Here is a 10,583-nt window from a genome sequence, read left to right on the forward strand (position 1 = left end):
TCTACAGCCTCAGGCAGGCAGTCACAGGACCTTGTCTCTTCTTGGTAGCAAAAATATATTGCAACTGAGCAAGGGCTCACCACCTGATGTGCATAAAGAGCCAATTATTGTGGCAACAACCTTTGGGAAAAGAAAAGTAGCTTTATTTGCGAGATGAATCTGCGAGGAGACAGGAGGCCTATGCTCTCAGTTCTGGCTCCTTGATCCAGGGCTTGGGGCAAAATTTACGGGATGAAAGGCAGGGCAGTCTGAAGTGTGGGGACAGATGACTGGAGGTAAGGAGAATTGAGGTAATTGATGACTTGCACAAGCACGGTCAAGCTTCATGTCTCTTCATAGGATGCATGTTTACAAAATAGTGGTGATAGCATGATCAGAGGGTGCAGTTTTCAGCCCTTTGACGTCAAAAGTGTCATTTATCAGGCATTTGCACAGGCCCAGTTGATGTGTTGGTGGCCTAAACTGGCCTGAACTGGATAAGGGGTCTCAGTTCTTGAAAAACTACTCTTCTTTTTTTTTTTTAATAATTTTATTTATTTATTTTCCCCCCAAAGTCCCAGTAGATAGTTGTATGTCACAGCTGCACATCCTTCTAGTTGCTGTATGTGGGACGCGATCTCAGCATGGCTGGAGAAGCAGTGCGTTGGTGTGTGCCCGGGATCCGAACCCGGGCCGCCAGCAGCGGAGCGCGTGCACTTAACCGCTAAGCCACGGGGCCAGCCCTGAAAAACTACTCTTAATTATTGTGTTGATAAGATGGGGTCAGTGGAATGGGTACCAGAGGGCCCACGGTTACACCATCCGGTGGTCCCTGTTCAAGTCAGTCTTTTCTGCCTTTCCCGTTGTGTCTCAGTGGCCTGGGCTCTGGATGTGTACCTGGCATGGAAGGGGTGGGAGGAGCAGAGGGCAATGTACCCGGGCACCCAGGGGACAGCTGGGGTCAAGGCCTCTGGACTGAGTAAAAGAGTAACAACCCTTAGACCCGCTTTGCGTCAGTCCTTCCATTGAGCCCTTCCAGCAACTCAGTGAAGTCGCACTGCTGTGTGTGCCCACCCCCCTCCCTCTTCTCCTCTTTCTTTACCTCTGAGCTCAGACACTCTTTTGCTCTCCTGGACACGTTTCTGCCCCAGAGAATTACTGTATCAGGAGGAGACCTTTCCTTAAATTCCTTTGCATTCTCCGTCTAACCCTAGAGAGGCTGACAATGACTTAGATTTCGGAGGAGGGGATTCTGGGTGCTGAGTATGATGGGGAAACCCAGGCCCAGAAAGAGTGTTGATTGTAAATGTGTCTTGAATCAAGTGTGGCTTTCCACTAAGAACCTTCCTGATGTCAGGAAGATCAAGCCCAGCATGTTGGCAGACAAGTAGAAACAGTGCTGAACCCTGAAGCTAGACCAGAGTGGCCTATGCTGGTCGGTATGTGACACGTGGACGTGGAGAGCAGATGGAGTGAGAGGCCTGGGGTAGCATTGCTGACAGTGAAGTGATGCTTTCTTTCTGGGCAGGATTTGGATTTTCAAGGGCCTATGTCAGCTCTTGCAAAAGTAGTCCAAAGGGCGGATAGGTAGAGAGAGAATAAAATGTTCCGGAAAAAGAGTGATCAAGAGGGCAGTTGAAGACTTCATGCCAGAGATCCTGGAGGCCAGACTGCCAGCACAGCCTTCCTGATCGAGGAGGCCAGACTCTTCTGATCACAGCCTGTCTGTGTCTGTCCCTGCAAAGCCATGTGGCTGTACCTGGCAGTCCTGGTGGGCCTGTACTACCTCCTGCGCTGGTACCGGGAGAGGCAGGTGGTGAGCCACCTCCGAGACAAGTACGTCTTCATCACGGGCTGTGACTCGGGCTTCGGAAACCTGCTGGCCAGGCAGCTGGACCTGCGAGGCTTGAGGGTGCTGGCCGCGTGTCTGACAGAAAAGGGCGCCGAGCAGCTGAGGGACCAGACGTCAGACATGTTGGAGACGGTGATCCTGGATGTCACCAAGACAGAGAGCATCGCTGCAGCCACCCAGTGGGTGAAGGAGCACACGGGGGACAGAGGTACCACTCAGATTTCTCAAGTCTGTTTCTTTCCTCTCTGTGAAGGGAGACTCCTTGTCTGCCGTGGAGAAGATTCCCGATGTGTTTTCCAGGACTTGAAGTCATAGTAGCTTTCTTTACTTCATCCAGCTTAGCAGCTGAACCTCTCCTCTTTCCACTGCCCCCATCTCCCGACTTGGAACTCTGGAGGTTTTGAAATAGTTTGCCTGATGAGAATTTGCCCTTCCCAAATTCCTGTCTATGGCGTCCCCTCTTCTCTTGGCAGAACTGCTGGCTTTCTTGATGCTGAGTGCCCCAGGGAGATCAGAGCACACTCTCTGGAGGAAGAGTGGAGATGGGGCCCGAAGCCTTGTTGGGTGGCTGGGGCAGGGTTGGAGCCGGGCTCCTGTTCTCAGCACTTTGACATGTTCTTGCTGGGGGCCCATAACCCTCCCACCAGGGAGTCACTGTCACCCATTTTCAGATGACAACACTGAGCTTTCAGGACTTGCTAAGGAAGGTCACATAACTAGCACGAGGTCGCTTTCTGTCTCCCTCTCTCTTTTTTTTTCCAAACTACAAGTGCACTGTCTTATTATGGGGGAAGAAAAGAACATTAATTTCTTTTACCCAAGTACAATTGTAAAACATGACCATTGTGGAAAACACAGAAACGTACAGGATCAAAACCAAACTCATCTACAATCTCACCACCAGGGACAAGTCCTGGGAACCTTTTGACGTAGATGGTATATTTTGCACAGGGTTTGTATCCAATTCTTTTCATTGAGAGAACACAACATTTTACAACATAATGGAAATTTCTCCAAAACCCTAAATTGTAATGATTGTGTATATTCTAACCTTTTGAGTAGCATTACATACTAAAACAGTACCTCATGGTATGATATGAAATTGTATCTTACATTTTTTTTTATCATACTCAACATAAATCGTGTCTTGATAAACTTCTTTTTACCCCAATCACTCCGTATAACCTAGTATATTGATTGGGTTCTTAGAAGTATCATGTCTGGTGTGAGGGTATCCATTCCTAGAAGGGCGGGCCTGTTTCTGAGCAGAGGAGGGACTCAACTCTCTGGGTCAATACTTGTGCTACCCCCTGACCCACTGCCCCGAATCCCTGCTCCTGCTGCCCTGAGGGCTGTTGCTGGAACTTTTTATTTTCCATCCTCAGAATTATGTCCTTGAATCTTGCAGACAGGTTTCCATGAAGCTGCGTGAACTGTGGGCCTAAAGGGATGGGGCGAGGGTGCTCTCCTGTGTGGGTGGGAGGAGAGGGGGGCATGTTCTGGTGCAGAGGGTGAAGTCTGTGCAGGGAGGGTGGGGGTGAGACAGCATTGCCTCCCCTCAAAGCCTGCCCCTTGGAATTGATCCTCCAGATCCTACAGGAACCTTGCTCACTGTTGATGCAGGTGTTTCAAGGCCAGTCCCTGAGGTCTCTCCCCGCCTGTCCTCACATTGCCCCCAACCTGGGGTTTCAGGTTTGCTTTACGCAACCAACCCCTACCCAGATATTAGCCACCTTTTCTTCGTTTGTCTATTATCTTATCTTTTCCTTCCTCTCTCTCGCTCTTCCTCATTCTCTCTGTGTGTCTGTCGCCTTCCCCCGTAGATAGTTGTTGAGCACTCACTCAAGAGGCTGTCCAGGAAATCTGACAATGTAGGTGAACATTTATAACATGTGCAGGACAACATTGATGTGTGAAACCCAAAACATTACTGTCTGTGTTCCGGATATGGACACACTAGATTCCTCCACATCAGTCCCTGCCTTCACCAAACGTGGGGGGATGGCCCAGTGTGCACCAGGCAGTGGCTGGGCCTGAAGAATAAATCAGGAGGAAGGCACACTTTCTGTCCTCCAACAGCTTACAGGGTCTGCACCCTCTAGACCCTGCCGGCTGTGTGTTGTTATCTGTTCCACCCACTCCCCACCCAACCTCTCTCAGAATGTCCTCACGTGATTGGAAGGTGAACTGGAACCACAGCTGTGCTCTCACCCACGGGCACAACGCACTATTGTTCTCTCTCCCCTCACTGTCCCCAGGACTGTGGGGCCTGGTGAATAACGCTGGCATCTTCATGCCCATGGCACCCAACGAGTGGCTGACCAAACAGGACTTCATGAAGATTCTCAACGTGAACCTACTGGGGATGATCGAGGTGACCCTGAGCCTGCTGCCGCTAGTGAGGAGGGCACGGGGCCGCGTGGTCAACGTCTCCAGCATCATGGGCCGGGTGTCCTTTCTTGGTGGGGGCTACTGCATCTCCAAGTATGGCGTCGAGGCATTCTCAGACTCCCTCAGGTATTGGACTGGGACCCAGGACCTCCCTCAGTCCTCCTCCTTCTGTGCTTCCAGGAAAGCCTTTTCAGAGGCTCTTCCTTCCAGATCCCTCTCTCTTGCTTTGTGCCAAGCATTCATTGGGGAGCACTTTTTTTATGTTCTGGGTATTGGGATGGACCCCAGGCCTAACAGAGTTTGATTGAACATATTCCTGCCCTGGAGGAGGATCCACAGTCAGAAAGTGTCCGAGGCAGAATTGGACATGGGATAATGTGGCTGCAGTGCCCACGTCCATAACTCCTGTGACATTCAGCTTCAGGGAGCCCTTGAGGTAGGGGTAGAGCATTTGTGTCAATTCAACATATATTTTTGGCACCTCTGAGAGTGCACATTAAATGTGTCTAAGGAGAATGGTATTTGGTCCTTGACTTAACAAGTCTGACCTCTGAGAAAGGGACAAGAGATACAGAAATGTTGTGGCCATCTCTCATGGCGATTGTGACGAAGTAAGCCATAATGGCTGTGGTGGCAGAGAAATGAGGGAAGGAACCTGGAGAGGGGTCTGAGCTGAGGATTGAAGAACTGAACCTGGTAACCTGGCAACCTGACAAATAATGTGGGAAGGCTTCCTGGATGAAGGCTTCCTGGATGAAGGAAGGCTTCCTGGATGAATGAAGGCTTCCTGGATTACTCACCCTCAGACAAGCCCAGGGGGAGTAATGGTTGAGTGCCTATGCTGCAGGGTCCTCCAGGGTAAAGGACAAGGTCCAGGATGGCAGGAGGGATGCGGGGCAGGTGGGCATGGGTGGGCTCATGTAGGGTCATGGGCCCTGGACGGGCTGTAGACCTTCATACTGTTGGCAGTGGAGCCCCATGGAAGGGATTTAATCAGGGGAGCTACTTTGTCAAATCAGCATCTAGAGAACCCACTGGCTGCAGGGCAGAGGATGGCTCTGAATGTGGGGGAGCTGAGACTGCAGGCAGAGAGATACTCCTTAGGGGACAGATGGCCTGGCAGTTGACTAGAGCAGGAGAGGGTAGAGAGAGGATTGAGGAGGGTGGAGGATGTAGGATGGGCAATGTCTGGAGGTGGATTGGATGTGAGGGGACACCGGAGGAGAGAGCGCTTAAGTGGTGCCTTGTAGCAGAGTAGGTAGGATTTAGAGCTAAGAAGCACATGCATGTGAAATATGTGTAAAAATGTATAAACCTTATGCAGAGACTATGCCATCATCATAATTTTTCTCCTCCTGGCCACTGCCCTTTGAAACCCCCCAAGCTTTTGAGTTTATGTCACCCCAATCCTGTGTTGGACTCATATCATTCCTGTTTGCTTGTTTGTTTGCTGTATTTTGTCTTCCAAGGCCTCTGAAGTCATTGTCCCTCTGTCTGTCTGCCTTGCAGGAGGGAGCTCTGCCACTTTGGGGTGAAGGTGGCTATTATCGAGCCTGGTTCCTTCATGACACCCATGACGATGAATGAGAGGATTTCTCAGGGCTTCCAGGAGGCATGGGATCGAGCCACCCCAGATGTCAAGGAGATCTATGGAGAGAAGTTCCCGGCATCCCGTGAGTGAACTGTGGACCCTGGGGAGAGAAGAAAACCATTGTCTGGAAGCCTGGGTCCAACACTAGCCCCTCCTCAGGTCTCAGGTCCATGCTCCCAGTTCTGACTCAGCCACATAATGGGGACATTTAGCTTCATTCCATGGTCCTGTGAGGTCAACTGGTAACCTGAGGAACAGACCCTGGCTTATTAGACCTGGAGGCCACTGTCTCATCTAAACTCTTCATTATGTTGAGGAGGAAACAGAAGGCAGAGAGGGAAGACACTCATGGCCTCACGGCAAGCCGGCATCAGAGCAGCTGGTTTTCAGGTGCCGAGATTTCTAGTGTTTGTAGAGACCTCCAGTTTGTGTAGTGCACATACAGCCATTAGTCGTTTAATGATGGAGGTAGGTTCTGAGAAATGTGTTGTTAGGCCCTTTTGTTGTTGTGTGAACATAATAGAGTGTACTTACACAATCCTAGATAGTGTAGCCTACTACACACCTAGGCTATATGGTACTAATCTTATGGGACCACTGTCGTAAATGCAGTCCGTTGTTTCACGAGAAGGTGGTTATGCAGAACATGACTGTATTCCCAGGAATAGAGTCAGAGTGGCTTCGTGTGGAGAGTGTGCCTGGGGTAAGAGTTGGGACATGCTCCAACAACGTCCATGGATTCCACTTGGAGCATGCCATTGGGGGCCAGAAATTTTTAGAAACTTTTCTCTTAAACTGATCCCAAAGCAGCTTGATTGGGAATTGAGAATTTATTTGGATGGTGTTTCCTTCTTGACAGTCATCAAATCAACTGAAATTTTGAAGCCAAAGTGGCCTCAGAATGTGTCGTTGGTGACGGACTGCATGGAACATGCCCTGACCTCTTGCCACCCCCGCACCCGATACTCAGCTGGCTGGGACGCCAAGCTCTTCTACCTCCCAATGAGCTACATGCCTTCCCTCCTGGTGGACCTCATGATCTACTGGAGCTGTCCAAGGCCCGCCAAGGCCCTGTAGCCCAAGATTGGGGTGCATGGTAGGGTGGAGTTGGGTACTGTGTGAGGGAGGGATGCCTCAGGGAAAGGGAAATAGAGTGGTGAGAGGGGCTCTCATGTCACCAGGGACACCCATCTCACCTCACTCCTTACCTCCTCCCCAGACTTTTCCTGGGGCATCACTCAGTAATCTGGGGATATTAGGAGGAAGAAAGCAAATTTTTACAGCTGAGGAACAGGGACCCAACAGCACATGTCTTCCCCTGATCCTTGAGAGGCCTCTCAAGGCTCTGAGCCTCATGGCCCTCTGCCACCCTGAGGAACCCACACTTCTGGGAGGGTGTGAGCAGCTGAGCTCATCCCCACCTGAGCCTGCTCTGCCTCTGTCCTCCTCCTCAGTTGGCCCTGGCCAGTCTCCTGCCTACCACAGAGGATGGAAATGACCTGGAGAAGGTGAAGGCCCCTCTCCCCTGAAGATATCTGTGGACAGCAACCACCAGCCTGACCCATCAGTCTCAGGTCCATCTCAGCTGACCTTTACTGGAAGGAGGTGTCCTCAGTAGGGTTCCTGACAGAGGGCACAGAAACCAATGTTTGATTTGTCTTGAATCCATGGATTTCCATTCCTTATTTTTTGCCTTAAAATAAAGTTGAAAAGTTTACCCAGGCCCAGTGTTTGGATCCATGGCTTTGGGGAGCAGTGTGTTTGGGTCTATGAGAGGAAGTGTCAGTTGCTTTTGGAGGTCAAGGGAAGAATGGGATGACCTGAAGAGGGATTGGAGAGAGAAGTTAGGTCACTCCCTTCCTTCCACAGAAGTGAGGGGCTAATGGTTCCTTTCCAGGACATATCAGGTATCGTGGGGTCACAGGATAGACATCAGGATGGACAAACAAAGAGAGGTGGCTAAGGGGCTGGCAGGCCCCCGACTCTTCCCTGGGGACATCAAGCCTCTCCCCTCAGCAGCAATCTCTCTCCATCTGTCCCCTCCTTTAGAGTTACCACTCTCCATCTTCTGCCATGCCCAGGTTCCCCAGCCCAGATCCCCTCCCCACAGCCTCCAGTGGAGGAGAAAAAGAGTCACTTCTGGACCCCAGTCTTTCACTTTCTGCTAAGCATTGTTGAGCCCCACTGTGTGCTGGGCAAGAATTCCCTCTATTGTCCAGTGTTTCCTGAGGCCCCGCCTCTCTCTGTCTCCACTGTTCAGATTATGATCTGAGTAGGGACTCCACAGAGAAGGCATTTGCAGAAATTGATACAGACCTCTGGGCTGAGTACAAATTGGAGTTGTCAGTGTCTTAGTTTTCCTCCTGTAGTTTTCAATCGAGGATATAGAGCCTTTGGGGGTCCCTGATGTTGTAGAACAATGTCAGCACTCTTCATGAATCAGAAAATGAGGTCAGATAGTGCCGGGTCCCTCATCCTCAAATGTGTAGTGAGCACTTGGTGTCAGACAAGGGACTGCTGAAGACCCAACGATGACCAAGAGGATCCGCAAGGATCTTCAAGTCCTTCAAAGCTCTGGTGTCAGTCTACTCAAGGTCATTCCATGTCCCCCACGCCAATGCAAAGCAAGAGCATCATGCTTGATCAGAAGTCTCCAGATTTTCATAACATTATTTGTATCCACATACACCAAACAAACGGAAATAAAATAAGGGATAGCTCATTCACTTTCTAGCCTGGAGGGTATGTGTTCAGGAAGTTTGGACTCACCCCTGGGAGTCCTCTCTGGAGTGTCAGAGAACTGTGAAGATACAAACCTCTGGCCCTCCATGCTGGGCTCTACATGGGGGGCAGGGCTGCCTCCAGAGGAGTCCTATGGCCCAAAGTGAAGTCCAGTGCAAATGAGCCCAAGTCCTCACGCTAGACCCTCAGCAGATCCCCCTCCTACTCCTTCCAGGCTTCTTTCCTTGGGAGGGAACCACGGCCAGTCTGATGGAACTGTACAGGGGGTGACACCCGTGCCATGAGAGTCCACAGGGGTGTCCCAAGGAGGCTGCCCTCCCCAAGGACGCTGCCCTCACTCCTTCTTCATTTGGCTGTCCTGGCCTTTTCTGAGTGGTACAGGGTCAATGACTCCCCACCAGAGACTCTGGCGCCCTCCCACCGCCAGATCTTCAGCATGCGAAGGCAGGGATGTGTCTCTGCATTTTTGGCCCCCCACTCCAGGTGGTCGGGACGGAATACCTGTAAGGCCGGAAACACACTTGCACACCTCACTCTCGGCCCTTTCGTTCTTCCCTTGTTCGTTACCTTCGCCTTCCCATCTTCCGAAGACGCATACTGGGTGGAGAAAGGGGAGTGGGTGGGTGCAGGACGCCCTGACTTTGGACGGCGCTCTCAGCTGAGACTCTGCAGGGCGACACCAGGGGGCGCGCGCCTTCGCTCCGGCGCGCACCTGGCTCACAGGTGCTGTCCTGGGACCGGGCCCAGCCGCCCCTCCCCAGGCCGCGGGAGGCGATCTCAGCATCGCGACATCTCGGGCAGGATCTCAGCGCAGAGATTGGCGGCGGTGAGTCTCCCTCCCAGGGGCGCCTCTGAAGGATTTCTCGTTTGGCGCCTGCAGCTCCCAGGTGAGTGAGTGACACCCAGGCTCCTTTCGTCCCTCTCTGCTCTCTCCTGAACTTCCTGATTGTTCCGACCTGGAATGGACTCTGAAAATCCTGGTTCATCCGCAGTGCCAGGGGTCATCTCACTTGCAGGATGCACAAGAGTGAAGCAGCAGGTGTGAGGGCTCAGGATGTCTCTGCTGCGTGGCCCCTTGTGAGTTTATAGTTGAAGGAATTTCTGGTCACTGAGAAAAAAGTCTCTACCTCCTTCCAAGAAACCGTGACCTTATCCCTTAGCAGGGTTTGGTGCCTGGTTAGGATTTGCATGTCGCCTTGGCCCCCTGAGAGTTTCCAGTGCTCCTTCCTTCCTCCTCGCCTTCATCCTCCCCCAGCCTTTGGGAAGCCCTGGGAAGAGGGTCCTGGTTGTTACCCTAGGAAGCAGGGAAAGGCTGGTTCTGCTGGACCAGCCTTTGCCAGGCTGCTGCCACCTCCCACCTTGAGAGACAAGAACTTTCAGGACGATAGTCAACTCCCTGCACAAAACGGTTACAACTGAAGGTGAATCTGTGCCCTTGTGTGTCTTTTTTGTCTGCAGCGGTGAGTCCAGGGACATTTGAGCCTCTGGCTTCTGCAGGGAAGCTTCTCCTTTGCAGGGAAGCCTCTCCTTTGCCCTCCCAGGGCCTCTCCTCTTTCCTTACTTACCAGTCAGAGCTGTGATAAATGTGGACAGTGAGGGAGACGCCCAGAGCAGGGACACTGATTCCTGTCCCTGCCCCCCTCACCAGCTCCATTCTTCCGGCTTTTCCACCTCCTTTTATGAAATGGTGCTCTTCCCTTCACCGTGAAGCCCCTCCAGAGACAGCTGTTGTGGGGTCCTGTCTCTAGTCCTTTCTTTAGTCTCCTGAGGAGGCAGCTTCCTCCTCCTCTCCATCATCACCTGAGACAAACTGAACAACCTTCTTTCTAGTTTTGGGGGTTTACAGCCCTCCGTTTGGGTGAGGGTAGGGCACCCCGATGTTACCAAGTAAGAGCTCACCTCCCGATGTTACCAAGTAAGAGCTCACCTCCCGATGTTCATAAAGAGCCAATTATTATGGCATCAGCCTTTGGGAAAAGAAAAGTAGCTTTATTTGGGAGATTGATCTGTAAGGAGGCTGGAAACATA

General features: G+C 51.6%; 1 protein-coding gene across 1 annotated transcript; it reads left to right on the plus strand.

Moving 5' to 3' along the window:
- Nucleotides 1-1,726: 1,726 nt before the first annotated feature.
- On the plus strand, nt 1,727-6,890 carry LOC101390128 (retinol dehydrogenase 16). The gene is made up of 4 exons (XM_004443867.3): nt 1,727-2,039; nt 4,090-4,348; nt 5,732-5,895; nt 6,673-6,890. The coding sequence occupies exons 1-4, from the start codon at nt 1,727-1,729 to the stop codon at nt 6,888-6,890; spliced, it is 954 nt and encodes a 317-aa protein (XP_004443924.2).
- The last annotated feature ends 3,693 nt before the right edge of the window (nt 6,891-10,583 follow it).

The sequence above is a fragment of the Ceratotherium simum genome, chromosome 17, assembly GCF_057802395.1.
Source record: "Ceratotherium simum simum isolate JZ-2026a chromosome 17, ASM5780239v1, whole genome shotgun sequence".
NCBI lineage: Eukaryota > Metazoa > Chordata > Mammalia > Perissodactyla > Rhinocerotidae > Ceratotherium > Ceratotherium simum.